This window comes from Canis lupus, chromosome 23 (genome assembly GCF_011100685.1).
Source record: "Canis lupus familiaris isolate Mischka breed German Shepherd chromosome 23, alternate assembly UU_Cfam_GSD_1.0, whole genome shotgun sequence".
NCBI classification, from domain to species: domain Eukaryota; kingdom Metazoa; phylum Chordata; class Mammalia; order Carnivora; family Canidae; genus Canis; species Canis lupus.
This window is the reverse complement of record NC_049244.1, coordinates 32,347,295-32,366,878: the sequence shown is the minus strand read 5'-3', so window position 1 is coordinate 32,366,878 and position 19,584 is coordinate 32,347,295. Positions and strand designations below refer to the sequence as shown.

The 19,584-nt window shown below is 46.5% G+C and overlaps 1 protein-coding gene and 1 long non-coding RNA gene across 4 annotated transcripts in view; one reads left to right on the top strand and one right to left on the bottom strand.

Moving 5' to 3' along the window:
- The window catches only part of EPHB1 (EPH receptor B1), a 474,596-nt gene that overhangs the window by 71,690 nt on the left and 383,322 nt on the right, over positions 1-19,584 (bottom strand). For all 3 annotated transcript variants that reach the window (XM_038570949.1, XM_038570950.1, XM_038570948.1), the window contains 3 exons: positions 14,203-14,365; positions 10,463-10,571; positions 9,534-9,598 (listed from right to left, as the gene is read on the bottom strand). In XM_038570949.1, the coding sequence (XP_038426877.1) occupies positions 9,534-9,598; positions 10,463-10,571; positions 14,203-14,365 (337 nt within the window). The remainder of the gene's footprint in view (positions 1-9,533; positions 9,599-10,462; positions 10,572-14,202; positions 14,366-19,584) is intronic.
- LOC111091945 lies at positions 1,229-18,469 on the top strand. Its single transcript, XR_005377051.1, has 4 exons — positions 1,229-1,353; positions 2,032-3,008; positions 4,414-4,535; positions 18,014-18,469. It is a non-coding gene; the product is annotated as an uncharacterized LOC111091945 (long non-coding RNA).

Below are 19,584 nucleotides of genomic sequence, written 5' to 3'. Positions count from 1 at the left end.
GATCAAGGGCTTTTAAACGATGTATGCTAAGCTGTCCTACAGGAACTCTTCCACAAAGACTAATTAAACAATCTAGAATGTGCAGTAATGAATGGTTTGCAAGTACAGACACATATAAGGATGAATGAGAAAGCATTCTGAGTTAATGAGCTTTACGGATAGTAGCCCCCCTCAGTTCTGGGAAGGACCTACTCCCAGAGGGGAACGGTCGGCTCATCTCCTGATGCTGCTGGTGTTCTTTCAAGTCAAGAATAGGCGACCAAGTGCACCGAGGTGGGAGAAAGTTCACACTTCAATGATGAGTGTGGTTTACTTACACGGACAGGTTTGCTACCTTGTTGACTTGTAGAATTAAGGAATGGGGGTGGAGGGGGCACGTGTGCAATGTCACGGCTGTTCTGAGGCCAGGGTTCTGACTGTCAGTGAAGCCCTTCACAAAGCAGCAAGAGGGGGCCATACGGAAGAGCCTAGGAGGGCTGATGCAATGTGCTTCTGAAGTTCTGCATCTGTGCAACAGTAGGAATCATGACTTGTTTTCCCTGAAATTGAAGATACCTTTGTCACATGGAGGAAGGGAAACTGGAATCGAAAGTCTACCAAACGGCTTAGAATCAGTGCTTTTCTCCTGATGAGGAAGGTCCCGGCCTAACTCCTCCGGCTGGGGGCAGGGATCCGGGGCTCAAAATCAGGAAAGTGATTTGGCAAGAAGGGCGCCCCTGCATCTACCTCATCCCGGAATAACACAGCTCTCCACAACTCCCTCCTGCATTACCGCTCGGCTTTCTCAAGCCCCCGAAGATGATGAGAAAGAAAAAATGCCTTCAGCTAGGCGGAACAGGTCATTTGTCTTTTGGCTCATTTTGTGTTTCTGCATAAATCCTGCATCAGCCTGTTCCTGCTCCCACTTGCCAGTGAGCAGTTTTTAATTATCAGGAAAATGGTATTTAGTGCAATGAATCACCAGACAGTGAACAAGGAATTCAAGTCAGCTGCCGAGTCAGGCACAGCCAAACATTTGGAGACGGGGCTCAGAAATTGTTCTCAGATTATGAGTGTTGGGGAAATATTATCAGTGGTAGTAATAATAATATCAGATGCAATATAGCTCATAATATAAGGCATTTTAGAATGCTCTGTAGGGTGTTTCACATTATTATTATTGTTAATATTACATATTTATAATAGTTAACAGTTACCAATTGTTTTCTTATTTTTAACATAGGTTCCATACCTTTGGCACAAAAGTAGTATGTACGGATCTAAACATCTGATTGCTAGTGTCTTGAGAGAGAAAAAAATCTTCAATTTTATAATCTTCTAATCCATTCATTTCTATAAACAACTCATTTGCAGGTATGTTTGTTCATTGACCCCAAAACCCACTTATGCTATGGCTGGGGAGGGGGTGCAGCCTGGACTGCCTCAAGCTCTAAAAGACCACAGTCCCAGGAAATTAGCCAAATCTTACTCATGAACCAAAGCTTTAGGCAGAGAAGTCTGGGGAGAAATGACTTAGCCACTATTCAGAGCTTTCTTGAGTGGCACAGAGCACTCCTGCAAGCAGAAGAAACTCCTGGCCATTGTTAGAGACCCTACACCAGTAGATTGGGGGCTCTCAAAAGCAAAGTGCCTGGGACAAATTCTGGGGATGCTGGCAGATGTGTAGAGAGTATCTGAAAAGTCAGTTAGCCCCGCTTGCAAGTGCCAGGATCTCAAGGCTGAGCAGAAGCAGGCTGGGCAAGTGCCAGTTCGAATTAGGGGGTGACCTATGAGGATTAATAGCTGAAGAAGACTGAGTGCTCCTCTTCAACCCTCTCACACATGCAGAAAGTATGCTTTTCTGTGAGAAAAATCAGTGCTACGGACATCTTGGGTGTCCATGGAGAGCATGACAGCCTGGGAGGCTTCAGGGGTGCCAGGAAGAGCCTGATATCCTCCTGCTGGCTGAGGATTCCTAGAATGGCACAGTATGGCTCCGGAGAGGTAGTGATTTAGGTTGTTCCCCGTCACTGATATCTTGTGTCCCAGCAGGTCTGACGGAGACACATGGAAGAGGGAAGTGTGCTTCCTTGTGTCCCATTCCGGATCCAAGGCAGACTTTGTCATCTTTGTGACTCACCTAAATTTGGTCCAGATATCTAACCACAAGCAGGAAGCAATTCAGGGATCTACACATAAGATCCAATCCCTGGGAGGAACTTCATCCCCGACTCTGCCTCAGTACATAGATCACCCCTCATCTGTCTCAATGTTGACAGGACACTGTTCTAGTGACTACAGCAGCTATAGGAAAAGAAAAGCCCATGAGGTTCTTCAGATGACGAAGACCTGAAATACTTGGGGAATAGGGCTGGAGAGTCTAGAATCGAGAGCCCACACCCGGAAATGAGCTATCAATGCTGCAGAAACCAGAGAAGGCAGAGGGCTATGGGTGTCAGTGTTCTAGGTCAGAATCATAGAAGGACAGATCCCATAGTCATGCACTGAAGAGGGAGAAGCCTGGAGTATCTAAGGCAAAGCTCAGAGAGAAGCCCACTCTTGTATGAACGAGGAGAGTGTGACCAGCCTCAAGGCAGTGGGAAGGCAGGACCAAGGTGGAAGAGCACTGATGTTCTAGTACGGGAGGGCCTTGATGACTAAACCAAAGGCACTAAGACTGATGCCATCAGACACACAGTGCTGGCAACTGTTGCATCAACAAATGAGAGATCCATCAGCCCCGAGAGCTAGGTGTTCCTTTTATTGGCAGGCTGCAGCCTTCACATGTATGTCGTGGGGAAGGGGCTGGAGGCTGACAAAACAGCTATGAGGTTGCCGTAGTAATTAAGGTGCAAGATGCAGGGTTTTCAACCAGAGCGCTGCAATGAGAACAACAGAAGAAGCAAGAGCAATTTCAAAGGGAGAACTGATAGCACTTGGTGAGCATTTAAAGACAAGGAATTGAAGAAAGACGAGAAGAATCCAAATCAATGCCTAGACTTTTGGAATAGAGTGGTACAATTTACCAGGTAATGGACTTTGGGAAAGAAAACACATTGTCTGGGGATCCCTGGGTGGCTCAGCAGTTTAGCACCTGCCTTTGGCCCAGGGCATGATCCTGGAGTCCCGGGACCGAGTCCTGCGTCGGGCTCCCTGCATGGAGGCTGCTTCTCCCTCTGCCTGTGGCTCTGCCTCTCTCTCTCTGTCTCTCTCTCTCTCTATCTATCATGAATAAATAAATAAAATCTTAAAAAAAAAAAAAAGAAACCACACTGTCAGGGAATTTTGCACATGTGCTTTTACACCTTGAATACACAGGTGAGATATGCAAGTGCCTAGAAGTCAGTTGTAAAACTCAGAACAGAAACAGAGCTGGACATCTAAATCTCCAGTTGTGGATTTAGGAGGCATATCAGTGGTGGTTGAAGTTGTTGACCTGATAGGCAGTTTCCTGGAGTTAACCTACCAGGAAAGTTTGATGGAAACTAGAAACTATAGTCTGCTCCACCTGATTCTGAAGGCCAACATCGGGGCGATGGGCAGTTGTTTCTTTCAGGACGGAGCAGAGGTCATGGGTGCCCAGCAAGGGTTTGAGGAAGAATCCAAGAGGGACACCCCCAGGAAGGCAGTGATTCAGTGGAAAAGCAGAGGATCCAAGCAGGATCTCCCTCCCTCCTTGTATTTGGCAGTTTCACCACATTTTAAAGTTTCTTTTTAAAACCACAGTGATTGCCTCATATGTGTCTCCAAGAGATGGAAAGTAGACCACAGGTTACTTGCTACTGAGGAAGGTACTTTAGGAAAAAGAGATTAACACCTCCTGCTTCTGGCATCAATGACTAGCACAGGCAGCTCTTTCCAGGCAAGGCCCACTGGTTCTGGGCCATCAAAGTGTCGTTGGGAACCCAAAGGCAACAGCCATAGAGTTGCTCATTAAATTTACTCGCCATTTAATAAGCACCCACTGAAAACTCCGCCCCCTTCTGTACCTGGGAGCCTTTTCTCCTTTCCTTATAAGCCCTCATGTATTCATGACCAGTTACTAATGTTCCTGTTACTTCCAGAAGAGGCAATGGGTCCACCCGACCTTCACCCTGGTGCCCAAGGTGATTTCCAGTGGGTTGGCTGCTGGTCCTTTACAGCTCTGAAGTGCATCTAGCACCCAGAGTCAGGAAAGCTGGGTGTGGAATCTTAGAGCGAGATGTGTTTCTGGGTCTAATCTAGTCCAATCTCCCACCTGGAGCAGCAGCCCGCTCCACAACATCCTTTACTGGCTGCTCTCTAGCCTGAGCTTGAATGCTTCCAAGAACAGAGAGCTTACTTCCCCACAAAGCAGCCTGGCTCTGTGGTGGACAGCTCCAGTTTGGGTGGGTGGAGGGGGGCAGGGGAGTTCTGAACTGAATCCAATGTCTGTCTACTCTGCTCTTTGACTAGATGGTTCCATTTAACCTCATGAAGCATGGCAGCACCATCTCCTTTCCTTTGCCATAAAAGCATCATGCTTGATCCCTGCCTGTGTTTCCCCAGCGCCGTACGGGTATTTCCAAGACTCTAAGGTAAGAGACCAAGAGTTGGCACTTTCCACAGGCAGGCTGTTTGTCAATAATGCTCTTCTTGAAATGGGGTCCTCAGAACCAAGGACATCACTGGAGGTGTGTTTTTACTAGCACAGAGGACAGCGTGTCTGTGTATCATCTCTTCTGATTCAGGAACCGGAGTCAGACAGATGTGAGTTTAAATCCTTGTTTTGCAAATCATTGATTCCAAGATTCTGGACAGGTTATCTATCCCCTCTGAGGCTGTTTTTTTTTTTTTTTTTCACATGCAAAATCTACCTCATGGGACAGTTATGAGAATTAAATGAGTGAATAGAGGTAAAGTGTTTAACACAGTAAGTACTCAAAACTGGACATTATTTTTACTCTTGTTTTGCATCAGTAACAGTGCTTGGCTTTTCACTCTGCTATATATCACTTATATTAAGCATGCGGTAAACTAAATACCTACACATTTTCACACAAACGAATAGCAAGTCAGGTCTCCTCCTTTCTGTGTTGCTTTATTTTAGTTTTAACCTAAACACTAGATTCTAGATTTATCCCTCTAACATTTCATGTTGCAGATTTCAAATTAGCATTCAAAGCTGTTGGATAGTTCTGAATTTTGATTGTTTTATATGGTGTTAGTTATGCTCTCCAACTGTTACCTACAAACTTGATAAGCATCCCTAGGCTTGCTTGCACCTGACTCATGAATTTAAAAAAACAATCAAATGAACAAGAGATTGAATCGGACATGGACTAGAATAAAGCTAGTGACTTCCTTCTTGGCTGACAGAGTCACTAACCTACTTTCGTTGGGTATGAAGACAAGCTCTGTACTTACTTTACACCACTTTCCCTAAGAGATCATCAAATATTTTTGCCAAAATAAAAATTCACTACATCTTCAATTCCTCTTGAAATTACTAAAGATATAACCCTAGTAAATGAGATGAGGTCTTCATTCTTTTTTCTTAAGAAGCCACTGTGGTTCCCAATGATCACTGAATTCAGTTGTAAATGCCCAGTACCCACATGCTTTGGTCTCTATAAGCATTTGGCCCGGATCAAGCTCACACTCCTGTTCTGTAATCTCAGTGCTCTGTCCTCTTGCCCTAGGTGGAAATTAGAGCTTTAGCCGGTCCCTTGGGCACGTGCCCTATTTGTTTTTGCTTTTCTCTAGGCTTAAGAATAAATGTGTCATTGTATCTGCAGTTGCCTGCAACACGGAGGTGGTTGTGATAGGTTTGCTTTCTGAAAGCCTTTGACCTCTTACCAAGCTCTTTTCTTCCTCTCTCCCCACCCCTCCCCACTTCACCCAACTCAGAAATCAGTGAGGCATCAGGTGTGTAGTTACATAAGCCCCATAAATGCCCAGTAGCATTTCCCAAATGCAGAATTGACTAGAACTTTTCTAAGATAGATTCCCAAGCCTACCCTGGCCTACCTGGATCATCCTGTCCAGGCAATTTTTAGTCAGCCAGCGAGCACCTTCTGAGATCTGGCTCACAGAAATCATGAGAACACACCATCTGTCTGCCTCTCCTTGGACACGGGAAAACCATGGTCCCACCCACCTTGAACATGAACCACAGGCTTCCAGGCTCTTCATCCAAGCATCTAGCATCACATCCAGCAGATCCTCTTCCCAACTTGCCTTTCCTCTAATCTCTCTCACTCAAATTCAGCCTCCCCTTTCTGTGCTTATTCACATGCTCCAAGCTCAGCGGAGGGGGCATAACTCAGTGCCCCAGCAAGCACACTGTTCTTAAACTGAACATCTTTTCCATGTCTGGATGGGCTAGAGAAGGTATTCCATCTGGAAAGATTTCTGTTATTTCTCCTTTAGCTTTTGTATCAGCTTGAAAGGACGGTCTGGGAGTGCAGGGACCACCGGGCCTCTCTATGGTACCCTAGTGCCTGCCCACGGGGAAGAGAGGTGGGGCTGCTGTGGGCTTCCCATCACTTCCCAGGCAGGAAGTCCTCAGACTGCAGTTGCTGGCCACGTGTATGTAGACACACTCAGATTAGACATAACTGACCTTTCCACCTTCTAAAGTGGGAAACAGGGTTGGAGAACTGATAAACCACCAACCAGGACCGCAGGGATTAGTCCTTACCCTATCCTCACCAGCTCCTGATCACCTGGCACCTTGAGTCTCTGCAATATGGTAAGAGAGAGAATGGACTCTGTAGCCAGACTTAGATAGTGTGCCATCTACCTCTGCCACCTAGGAGCCCTATGACTCCTGCCCTATTAATGCCTGCCTCTTAAGTGGTTGTCAGGGTTGGATGAGTCTAAGTGAGCTAACAGAAGAAAGTTCCCAATTCATGGCACAGAGTAGGCTTTCTATAACTAAATATTCCTACTCCTTCCCCGTCTTGGGCCAGACACGTCCTCCATCAGAGCCAGCAGTTTTCTCTTCTGTTACAAGTGTGCTGAGCCTTCCCCCAGCTCTAAAAGCCTCTCAACTGTGATTCTCCAACAGTAAGAGCTTTGGTCAGAGTGATGGATGTGCTTGGGAGAAAAAGCACTAATGCAGTTCAGTGCATGAGACCAGGAGTTTAGGGAACTGGGTTGCAAAGAGGAGCCAGAACTGTTATGGACAGGGGTAAGGGCACTTATAAAAGGGGAGCTGAATTAAAAAGAAGACAGCCTTCTAAAGCAGCCAAGGGAGTGAACTCTGTGTGGCACAGTGTCCAGTCTGAGGGGTAGGGATGCGACTGTGCAGCTTATCATGGATGGCACCATGGACTCAGCTGTCCACACTGGCTGCAGCAGGACACCATCACTGCAGACTGGGGATTGGTTTCTCTGTGCACCCTAACAACCATGGACACCTCCTTCTGTTGGCCTTAGGGATAGCAGAGTTCCCCAGAAGGGGCTCGGGTGTTGTGGAAGCATATCTCTGTGTACGTGGGTGCCACGTGGTGGGCCAGCAGAGCGGCACCCCTCCAGAGCAGGAGGATGGCCAGATCTCAGGGTGATGTGGTCCAAAGGACACCAAGCTGCACCTGGACTGGATTCTTGATGCCTGCTGTACCCTGCCCAAGAAGTGACAAGGCTTAGCTTGCCTGCCATTTGACAAGGGGAGCTCCTTCTTAGGGCACCCCATTCTCACCCTAGGGCATCTCTAGTCTCCAAAATGGCATTTCTCCTCTTGAACACAATTTTGCATCCTCTGCATTCCAGCTGACATGGCCATCTCAAATGTTTCGTCAAAAGAGGTCACCCAGATGCCACATCTGAAATGGACTTCACCATGGGTCTTCATATGGCCAGGTGTCAGCCCGAAGTAGGGGGTGGGTAGGGGCAATGTCCGAGTCCTGAGGCAGAGGCAGGGAAGCAGGCAGATGGAGAAAACCCTTCAGGTAATTCAGATGCTTGGTGGAGGGGGAATCTTCACTTGAGAATCAGAGAAAAATCAAAGTCTTTATTTTTTAGTTGGGGAAGTTAAGGCACTGCCTGGAAGGGCAAATGCAGAGGTTAAAATAAGTTAAACACATCTGTAGATTTTGCAGAAAGGCACAGAGTCAGGACACAGGAAAAGAGAAGGAACACAGTAAGGTTTCCCCTGTGAAACCAGCTACAACTGGTTAAAATGAAGGCCCAGGGGGGCCTGGACAGGCAAAGCAAGAAAAGTAAATGGGACTCAGTGTTGCAGGAACTCTGCCTGTAGCCCTAGAAGGGGTCCATTCTCTCAATCCCCCAGCCTGTTTGTGCTGCTGATTGGAGCCTGCCCCAGACCCCTGGTAGGGCGTGTCAGGGCATCTGAGCCCACACTGAGCCCCCACCTCCCTCCCAGTAATAACTGCCTGTAACAGCAGCCAGCCACCAGGGGCTCCATCCTCTACAAAGCCTTGGCAGTTTCTTGGTCTTGGGTTGAAAGCCCCCAGAGAGCAAAGCCATTTCTACAGAGTGACCTTGGTACAGTCCCAGCCAGCGCTGGCCATGCTACAACACTAGCTACCTGGGGTGGAGCTGCTGGGTGAAGGTCCTGGCCTCACTTTCCTGCCTTGGGGAACCTTGGAGAAGGGAGGATTTGGGTCCGAGAGAAATTTTGCCTTTGAGCCAATTTTCACTCCAGGAACTACCCACTGAAGGCATGCTGAGGGTTTGTGTGTGTCCAGGAGGTCTGTTTTTCATGCTTACTGCTGAGTGAACAGGAAGAAAGGGGCTGGCATTGCACCGGGGGATTTAGGTGAGAAGAGGTTTACAGAAGAAGCCTGTGACAGAGAATAGCGCAAGGTGCTGGCACAGATTTCTGAGGGCATCAGAGGAATTCAAAAGGAGTTACTTAGAAAGAGAACATGTCCCAAGGATCTAAGCTTTCTGGAAGTGAGAGGTGGCCTAACTGACCTAGGGGGACTTTTTACAGATCCTGCCATGTAATGACACAGATAGAAGAATAATTCTGACATAGGACTTTACATTGTACGTTGGTGAGGAGAAATTTTAGCCACAAAAGTATTACATATAGGTTTTTTAAAAAGAGATGGGTAGGATAATGAGTGAGAAAAACTTTTCAAGGTACTGCTTAAAAGAAAACACTTGGGAGATATCCCAACACTCTGGCCTCTTGGGCTCTGCTATCTTTTTAATTCCTACATTCATGTTCTCTGGCTTATCTGTGAATTTGGTTAACACATTCCCCAGCCGCTCAATTGGATAAGATAAGGCAAAAGATGTTAATAGAGAACCCTCCATCTTTTCCCACTGAGTCTGATTTCAGGATTCATTGACTTGCTAAACCCAATCTTTTCCCTGCATTCTGTGTCCTATATGGGCTTATCAATGTGGAAGATAATCTACTCGCCAGGCGCCCAACGAGTGCCCACAATGGGCAGACTTCAGAGGGGCAGGCAGCCCGTGGCCCATGGGAACCTGCAGAGAGAAGCCACTGCTGGGGCACCGGGGGCTGGAAGGGGTTCTGTCGTCAGGACCAGCCAGCCTGGCTCTAAGGAGCACTCCAAGTACTCACCTACTCCGCCAGGTGTGTGCTTTCTACTCACCTCGGCCGGTGCTGTAATGCTGGAGCTTATCGCTGTACACGGCCTCTTTGCTGTACGCTCGTTTCCTGCAGATGCAAGCAAGAGGAGCTCTTTCAGCTGGGGTGCAAGCTCACTGCTCTGCTCCAGGGAGCTCCACCCAGCTCCCCTGTCCTGATGGGGACCCACTCAGGCATCTCCTGGGGCTGGGAACTGGGCAGCTCTCACGTTAACATTTAGCTCCTGGCCTGCTTCCTGGCTTGACCACCACTGTAGGCAGCCGGGTCTGCTTTCAAGTCAAGGTCTTTCAGAGGCCAGGCAGGGCCGTGTATCCCCATCAGGGTTGCGGGCAGAGCGCTAAGGACACCTGTCAGCATGCTGACTGCACCATGGAACAGCTCTGGAGAAGCGAGCTACACTGCTTTCTGCAGCAGAATCTGGGCTAACCCCCAAAGGCAGTAGCAACAGTATTAAAAATTCACAAGGCCTCAGGGCCTGCCCTTCTGCAGAACTTGGAGTTCCTGTCTTTCTCCGAGGCTCCCCTCCTACCTGCCTGCCTTGTGTCCTCTGCCGAGGGCCTTGGCCCCCTAACCAGAGGATGGGCTGTGGTATAGGCTATGATGAACCAGTGGATCAAATGCAATTTGAGAACTGTCACTCTGATAGTGAGGGAGAATAAAATGAGATTGGAAGATGGATGCTGTTTACTCATAGCCTTGCCCAACTTTTACGGGGGATTTTATCTTAGGCACAGAGAAAACACATAATCTGGCAAATTCTAGGCTGCCCGTGGATTGAGACAGAGGGGATGACCGTGAGCTTGGCAGCACGTCTGTGAATAGTTAGGCCCCATCTACTGTGTGTGGCCTGGGAGGGGCCTGTAAGCAGATAGGAGCTTCTTGGACCTGGGGCAGTGGGAGAGGAAGTGCTGGGAGCGGAAGCGGAAGGCCTACCTGCTACAGACGATGGAGATGGCCACCAATGACACTACAAACACCACCCCGGCTGCCGCCGAGCCAGCAATCAGGGGCAGCTGCTCCCGCAGCTCGGACTTGTAGTCATCTAGGTGAGAAAGAGCCATTAGAGTCCTTCCTGTGTGCTCTTTGCATACTGCTGGGACTCAATTCATGACACCAAAGACACTATAAATAAATATATATGTAGATGTGGAGTATGGCTTCTATGCTACAGAGCCAGAAGCCCAACTAAAACAAAGAGGGAGCTTCAAATCACAAATATAAAAAACAACTAAAGCCAAATGACAGCAACAATAAAAATGAAACAGCAGCGACAGAGAAAAGCTCAGAATTAAATGCTGATGACATCTGTCCCCACGGCAGAGGTGACTCCATATTACAGCCCTCATTTGGAAGGTCTTTCAAAGGACTGTCAGTCATGCTAAGGATGATCTAAGAGGGAAGACTGAAAACCACTGTGGAAGTATCTCCTGAAACACAAAGGTATTGAAGCCCAGCAGAGTGCACAGATTTCACCAGGCAGATATTTACAGAGTCTCTGCGGCTGGGCAGTCCTGTGCCAGGTGCTGCGGGGGATGAAGAAACAGTGGGGAAATGGCCCACTCAAGAACAGGATTGAGGCCTCTGCCAAGGTTAAGACCATGGTGTGTGACGCAGGAGGACGGGAAGCCCCTGAGTCACAGAGGACACCAGAGCTCGCCCAAAGTCTGGTTTTTGTGTGTGTGTGTGAGCCCTGTGCTCTTGGACAAAGAACAAAGTCTTTAGTCCATCTGACTCTCAGACTCTTTTCTGCTAAAAAAAAAAAAAAAAAAAAAAAAAGGCAATAACAAAGTAATCAAATTATTGTGGGGCACATTTCATAATGTCTGTACTGTCAGGGGGACCCCAAATACTGACACTCTTCCTTAATCCATAGAAACAACTTGGCCCGGCTGGCACAATAATAATTATGGTTATTCTTTCACCTGGTGTTCAGGACTGAGGCATATAGAGGTCAAGCTTTATATGTTCTATTACAATAAGGGTTGCCAAATACAGTAAATAAAAATACAGCTGACCAGTTAAGTTTGACTCTTAGATAAACAATGAATAATCTTTTAGTATAAGTATGCCCCCAAACATTGCACGGGAGATACTTGGACTAAAATGTTGTTGGCTTTATCTGAAATTCAAATTTATTTGGCTGTCCTCTATTTGGCCACCCTAAAGGCAATAAATAGCTCTTGAAGTGAAGTTTCCCATGTCCTGCATCAGAATCACCCGAGCCCAATGATTAAACAGGACTATTTCCAGGCCCCTCCTCAGATCTACTGAGTCAGAACCTCTGAGCAAAGAACTTCTGCGTGTTTACCAAGTACTCCAGGTGATTCTCATGCTCCTCAAAGTTTAAGAACCACTCTTCAACTCTGTGGGTGGAGAAAGTGACTTCCAAAGACAAGGATGTTATTCTCGAAGCCAACCACTCCACAGACATCGATTTAAAGATGGAAGGTTTCCCTCAGCTGAGAGCTTTCTGTAACACGTATGTTAACAAAAAAAAAAAAAAAAAAAAAAAAGAATTTGGCAAAAAAAAAAAAAAAAAAAATTCAAGGAACCACAGCAAAGAGTCCATAAAAACATCTTTATAACTTAAAAACTTCATAAAGCAATGTGACCTCCAGTCTTTAAAATTGATTTCTAGAGAGTGAGAAGCTTCAAGAACCAACACCCTTATCTTCAGAAGTGTCTTCTTCCGCTCACAGAGTAGAAGGATGATTCTCAAACTCCGGGGAGCGTAAGAATCACCTGGACTGTTTGATAAATATATAGATACCATACTTTATGGATGGGTTAAAACAACAGCAGCTAAGACCAATGTAGGCACACTATAGCTAACAGCAGCTCAGGACCAGGGTGGCTCTGTGCTATGTGGTGGTCACCTGCCCAAGGCGTGGTCTTTGACTCTGGGTGGAATCCCACAGGTCCTCCTTGCTCCACTGACCCTTTCACTAGTCAACCTTCAGATTCACCTTTGTGCTGAAGACAAGGCCCAAAGCCTCAGTGAGTATAATTATTACCCATGTGTGAACCTCAGTCATTAAAATAAATACTCCTGAATTTGGCCACTTACCAAAACTCTCTTACATCTAGTCCCTCTTGGGTTTATAAAACTTAACTGCCAAATGTAAAAGGAATAGTCTTCTTGGGGGAAATTTGTTACTTCTTGATTTGTCTAGCAGAATTGCCAAGAGACCAGTGCTCAGAGCATTCTGAGTTTTGGGTTTTTAATCCTGTGTACTTCCTGATGCCTAAGTGCCCATAAATCCAGATAGTAAGTGAGGTGCAAAGAGGGGACAGGAGACAGCTGCGTTCTTTTCATACCAGCAGCATTATTAATCTGAATAAACTGGCTTGCCTTTCCATCCCATCTCAGCATCCTCAAAATAATTGTGAAGATTCACCTAAAAAAATTCAAAATAGGTTGCAAACTCCAATCCTACAGGGGTCAGACAGCTCGCATGCAAGCATCTGGGTACAAATCACTGAGAAGGGGCAGGCATCCCACAGGGGCAGCCACCTATTAGCTCAGGGGAAGAGCCCTCACACCAGAATGCCCACCAGCATTGGCTTCTTTGCAATTTTTCACAAGAAAATGCACATTATGGTTTTCACATGAGATCATCTAATTTTTAAAATATTTTGGGTGATTTTTTAAATTGTTAAAAAATTATTATGTGAGTCAGCATAAAACCCTGAGTCCTATCACGTGCCTCGTCAGAGAGTATGGGCCTAAAATAAAATGTTCTGTAAAAGCTGACTGTTTTGCACATAATGCAAGTAATAAGTGAAAAATTAAAGGCTTTCAGTTGAGGAGGTTGAAAATAGACTGGTGTTTGGAAAACTATCAGGCAAGAGCTCACAAATGAATAAATAAAAGAGGTAGATAGTCAACCCATAAACAAAAGCATGCACCACGGTAAGTGGGTGGCTAAGGGAAAAGAGTGAGTGAACACACAGGCAGGTACCCCATGCTCAATGCTCAGGCTGCAGGGAAATCAGATTTTCATCACCATTCATAAAGGTAGTTCTCGGAGGACTGACTGGGAGAGATCGTTATAATAGGGAACTAACAAAGCCCAAAGGTGGAAGTATTTGGGGTGACAGGCTTACTGACTTTGGGGATGGCTTGGAAGGTAGCCTCTGTTACCTCTGATGACACATGAACAGGACCTACTAGAGTCACATGTGAAGCTGCTTCAAATAAGCTGAGATACTGGGTACAAGGGACTGCTGCACCTCAAATTTTGCTCCTGTGTTTCCTTCCTGGAGACCTTGACTCGTGCCGTTAGGCTGTGAGCTCAGCTCCCTGTCCCCCAGTAGAGAGGGGGTGAAGTGGGAGTGAAGGGAAAATAGTGGAGGCACCCAGGTCCTGATCCAGAGGCAAGAGGGCACATGACTCCCGAGGTATGTGTGGGTCTCACTGCAGTGACCTCCCTGCATGTGGTGCAGAGACCCTTTGAAGGCAAATCCATGAGATGTTAGGAGAGAAACGGGCCAGACTTCAGACGGATGCCCTGCCTTATGAATCACACAAGTGCACACAGCCCCACCTGAGGTAAGGGAATGGCACTGGAATCCAGGGAAGGTTGGCATTTGGGCTGCGAGGGTAGCTTCTCGGGGCTTCTTTCCCTCCCCCAAGTGCTGGCCTAGTACCAGTTCACTGGCCCGCCTCTTACCATCCGTCAGTGTCTGGAAGCACATCTTGCCACTGAACTTGCCATAGCCGGCCACAGTGCGGGCACGCACTTGGACCACGTACACCATGCCTGGCCGTAGGCCATCGATCCGCGCTGTATTGGTCTGGCTCCTGGCCATGGAGGAGTTGAACTCATTGTGCTCCTGAAAAAGAGCAAGAACAGTGTGCAGCCTGCTCCTGAGTGCTGCATCCCTACCTGCTCCTCCCTGGAGCACCGGGGCCCCACCAGTTAGAAGCCGTCATCAGCCCCAGACCCTCCCTCTGAATGGGGGATGGTCTGGCCTGGGCCAAGGGAATGAAAGGAATCAGCTCTGTGTCATGAGGTGGCGGTGTTCTAAAAAGAAGGCTCTGAGCAAATGGCTGGGCTCTCAGGGAGGCTCACTGTCATTCCTAGCTCCTTCCCCACCACAGGGTTCATTGCTAGAATAACAGAGCACGTGCAGCTTTGCAAAATCCTGTCAGGTCTCTGAGGTCAGTGGAAGCAAACTGGACATTTGCCCTTTGTCTTGCTCCTCCTGAGGCCTCCTCTTTTCTCTCCTCACTCCTCATCACGGCTGTTCTAGATCACCCCTTAAGCTTCCTCAAGTCCGAGTCCTTAGCTGAGTGACCTAGTGTCCACTCTGCTGCAGAGCCAGAGGCCATTCTGCACTACTTGGCTTACCTGCTCTGCCTTCGCTTTGGCCTGTCTAGGTTGTCACCTCCAGTTCCCTCTCCACCAGCATTTGGGGGTATATCCCTGATCCCTGGAGAGCAAGCCCTGTCCCTTCTCACCTATTCAAGGGGTCAGTTCCCTACCCCTGTCACTTTTGTCCAGACCCTTCCACCCTGTCTCCCACAGTCCCTATTATTGACACATGACTGTCCTCTGGCATGCACAGATTTTGCTCATGTTTCTCATCCTTCTGACTCCTCTACCCTTGGTGGGTGCCCTTCAAGGGTGCTTTCTCTTTGCTGCTGATTGTTTTGCTGAAAACTTTGGGTTGTGCCTAGACTTTTGTAGACTCCCATTTTTTTTCTGCTACTCCCCCCCCACACTAAATCATCTAAACTTATTTTCTTAAAAAAAAAAAAGAAAAAGAAAAACTATTACCAGATAAAAACAAAACTCCTAAATCTATGTTTATAGGCCCTGCAGAAAGAAGCAATTCTAATTTCACATCCCCCAAATAGCCTCTTCACTGTTCCTCTAGGAACCATACCCCCAGCCCCAGGGCCTTTGCTTAGTCTGCTTTCTCAGTCTAAAATTCTTCTCTCCAGTATTCCTCTGCACCCTGCAGATTCCCTATGCCCACACTTCTAAGGCCTCCTCTTCCAGGAAGGCTTCCCATGGATTCTCTTCATTGCTCTCCGTCATTACACACCAGCCGGGGCTCTGGTCATTTGCATGCGCACATCTGAGAGATTATGGGTTATCTCCAAGTGTGCAGGGACAAAAGTTTTGAGTCTGGGCCTGTCCCTGTCCGGAACACGAATCTTGGAGCAAAATGGGGATGTTGGTGAAAATGGAGAGCTTGGGTCACTGAGAGGGAAGCCCCTAAGTCCAATGTGCAGATCTGAGGTTCTGTGATGAGTTCTAGGCACAATGGTTTGAGAAGTATGGTGACACATGAGGGGAAAACTGCTGGCAAGACGTGTAAACCACATCCTCAGACAAGCGACAAAAGTTTGGGGAGTTGAGCCAGGACAAAAGAATACAGTGGAATGATTTTTTTTTTAAATGCCATTGTTTTAAAACATGTAAATGTCTCAAAGGTGACCTGATGTGTATTTACTCAATCATGTGGCCAGGCAGCCACATTTATGACACACTATCGCATGCTGGGTGCTACACAGGGGCTGCAGGGACTGAGACATGGCCCCTCTCCTTGGGGACACAAAATCTTGTGGGACTGACCAGCAAATGAACAGACGCTGACAGCAGTGTTGACAGAGTGACTTGTCAGAAGACAGCTTAAGGGGCCATGGGGGAGCAGAGGGTTCCCCTAACTCAGGCTGATAAGGAGATTGGGAGGGTGACATGAGTTGAGTCATGACAGGTGAAAGAAACTGGCCACGTAGAAAAAGGTGAAGAGTGAGAACTGACTAGAACATGTGAAAGCAAGGCCTAAAGAGATTCAGAAGCCTGCAAGCAATTGAGCCTATCTGGAGTGTGGCGACACATGGGGTGGTGACAAATGCTTCGGAAGCAGTTTAAAGGACCACAGGCTGGAGGCCAGTTTGAATAGACAGTTGAAGGTTACATGCCCGTCCTCATGGAGGGGCTATCCACCGGCTTCCAGGAATGACTGCTGGGGAAGGACTGCCCATGCATCATTTGATATATTTAAAAAGAAGGAGGATTCCCCCCAACCCCTACCCCCAATCAGAAATCCAGCAGAAAGACAGTTGGCCACTACAGAAGCAATATCATCCAGAACTTTGGTCATTACTATCTTGACACACTGGAGATCTGAGACTGAAACTATAAAAATCACCTCATCACCTTGCAAATTAGGATAAAATCCTATTGCTACAAAATCTGGATAGCAAGTAGCTGTCTGGATTCTCTGGTTTTATCAGAATCTGTGGAATTAGGCACTGCTTGAAAGAAGTAAAACATTGACCCGGCAGTTCTTTTACTGAAAACTGCCTTTTGGTATTTGGATTGTGAGGACAAAAACATTAACCCATAATCACTTTATAGCCCACATATTCTTTAAGAAGTTCAGTGATTAAAATGAGTATTAGTCGTTCTTCCCTTCAAAACCATTAATCAACTTCAGACAAATGAGTGAGAGTGAAGAGCACGGTTTCTTGCTTTTCTTTCTTTTTCTTTCTTTCTTCTTTTTTCTTTCTTTCTTTCTTTCTTTCTTTCTTTCTTTCTTTCTTTCTTTCTTTCTTTCTTTCTTTCTTTCTTTCTTCCTTCCTTCCTTCCTTCCTTCCTTCCTTCCTTCCTTCCTTCCTTCCTTCTTTCTTTTTTCTCATGATTGATTTTATAAGCATGTGAGAGGTACGAGACTGTAGCTGTTGAGGGCAGAGACCATAGCTCCCATCCCCAACATGTAGCACAGGGCTGGCACCAAACCGCCTGGGTGCTCCACGATTCGGTGCTAAATGAATGAATAAACACCACACTTCAGACCAGTTATTTGAACCAATCGATCGAGCACAAGATATTGCCAAGGCCTGAAAGAGTTTCTAGGAGAAAATGATCCTAAAATTTGAAGGGTAGAAATTCCCAAGGCCTAAACCAGCCCATTCTGGCCCAGACAGTTATTATGAAGAGCTAGTAAACGTCTAAACGCTTAATCATTACGACAGCTGAGAGCAGATGTAGATGCTCCTCCCATGGTTTGCCTACAAGCGCTGACACCAGGAGTGAAAAGTGCTACAAGACAGTAAACAAGAGAGAATGATGAATGGAAGCATATTAAAATGGGAAGGAGATGAACATAGAGAGGCTTTGGGAGTGTCATCAGCTCGATGGCATCTGAGCTCTCTATTAATGAGCTGTTGGAGGAGGCGAAAGCCTCATTGATTCTATTCGTAAGACCTGAAATGGAAAGGTGTTCTAAGCACAAACTGAGAGAGTGATGTGAGGTAGGGGATCCAGGGAGAGTTTTCAGGGGTTAGAAAACCATGGTCCATGGCCAGTTACCGGTTTTTGTAAATAAAGTTTTATTGGAACCCAGTCACGCCCACCTTCTGATATATTGTGTATGGCTGTTTTTCTTCTATAAAGGCAAGTTGAGTAGTTGGGACAGAGACTATATGGCCACAAACTTAAATATTTCCTGTCTGGTCTTTTACAGAAAAACTCTGCTGACTCCTGGCTTAGAAGAAGTGGCACACAATGGAGGAATAGTGCTTTTGATTCTTTGGATTGAATCCAGGATATCTTCCAGGCTGAGTTCTACTGTGTTTGCATCTTCTAAAGACAGGATTCGCTGGCCTTGTGGAGCAGGCAGGCGGATCATTCCGCTTATAAGCATTTGGATTTAAAAATGAAGATGCACTCTCTTATTTCAGAGGCCCCATTAATTTTGAGATGCTCAGCATGGGCATGATTGTAATCCAGTTGCACACTGAGCTCAGAAGATTGCGCCACTGAAATATAGTAAAAATGTCCGTACTTCTGGTCCTTTGTGGTCATGGGTAAGTCATTTGACCTTTCTGTGACTTAGTGCCATCATCTATAAATTGGTTATACCAGGCTTTCAAGTATCTTTCATTTCTTTTAAGGATCAGAGCTAATGTATCTGTGAATATCTGCCACATAATAGATACTCAATATATGATGAATTATTATCATTGTGGTTATTTCAAAATACCCTCATAGGATAATGTCTTTTTCTTTATTTGTATTAGGAATGGTCCAGGCAATGTAACAGATCTTACAGTCAAGCACTTTATAAGTGAAGTGTAGAGCTGCATAGTAACATACTGAACGGTAACCAGTGCTTGGGCAAAGAATCTTCTGTGTTCCCAAGGAAAGCATTCTATCCTCTGGAGTGAGGACAATAATATGCTTCACTGAGGTGTGGAAGCTGCCTCGGGCATTGAGCTGCTGTGCATGTGTGTCTGTTAATAATTAGTATAAATTACTGAGGAGTAGGGACGTGGTCTGAAATGGGGGAATAAGCTTCCTTCATAGCATCAGAAGTTAAAGTTAATTACAGTGTTTCAAAGGAGGAGGTCTTCATGTAAAGGGAAAAGTAGCAGAGGAGCTGGGGTGTGGACTGGGGAGCAAGGAGTCCAGGGACATAGGCAGGAGTCTGTTCCAAAGCCCACCGCCTATGCTGGGGTGGATGCCCTCTGCCCGGCAGATGAAGTAGAAAGCAGGTGGCTCCCATATACTTAGCCCCTCTCCAGCCCTGTCACTTGCTGTAGGTAAAGAACCCAGGCTGTAGACTCACTTCCTAGCTGCGTGGTTGTGGGCAAGTTTTGTTTTGTTTTGAACTTCGTACATTGGTTCCTTGCCCCACAGCTATGATATGAATATTGACCAGGCTGGGTAGTGAGGAGAAAAATAGAAAATATTTTTAAAGCTCCTGGCACCCAGTAGGGGCATATGAGGGAAAAATTACTATTATTTTCCTGAGATGAGCTTCTAAGGCTCAAGTTCAAGTGTATGGGGGAAGTGGCTCCATTGGAATCTTATTGGTGATTCCGATATTGCATCATATGCTGGCCACAGGTGATACTCTACTGAACTCTCAGGTCAACTTGGATGATGAAATGAGACTGTGTGGACAATCGTTTGACACATATGGTCCAAAATGTGGTAGAAAGCCAACATTTACAGTACTAGCTGATAAAAAATATCCCACAAACGAGGACCCCAAATTCAAAGCTTACTGGATATAATGGTTGCTTATAAATC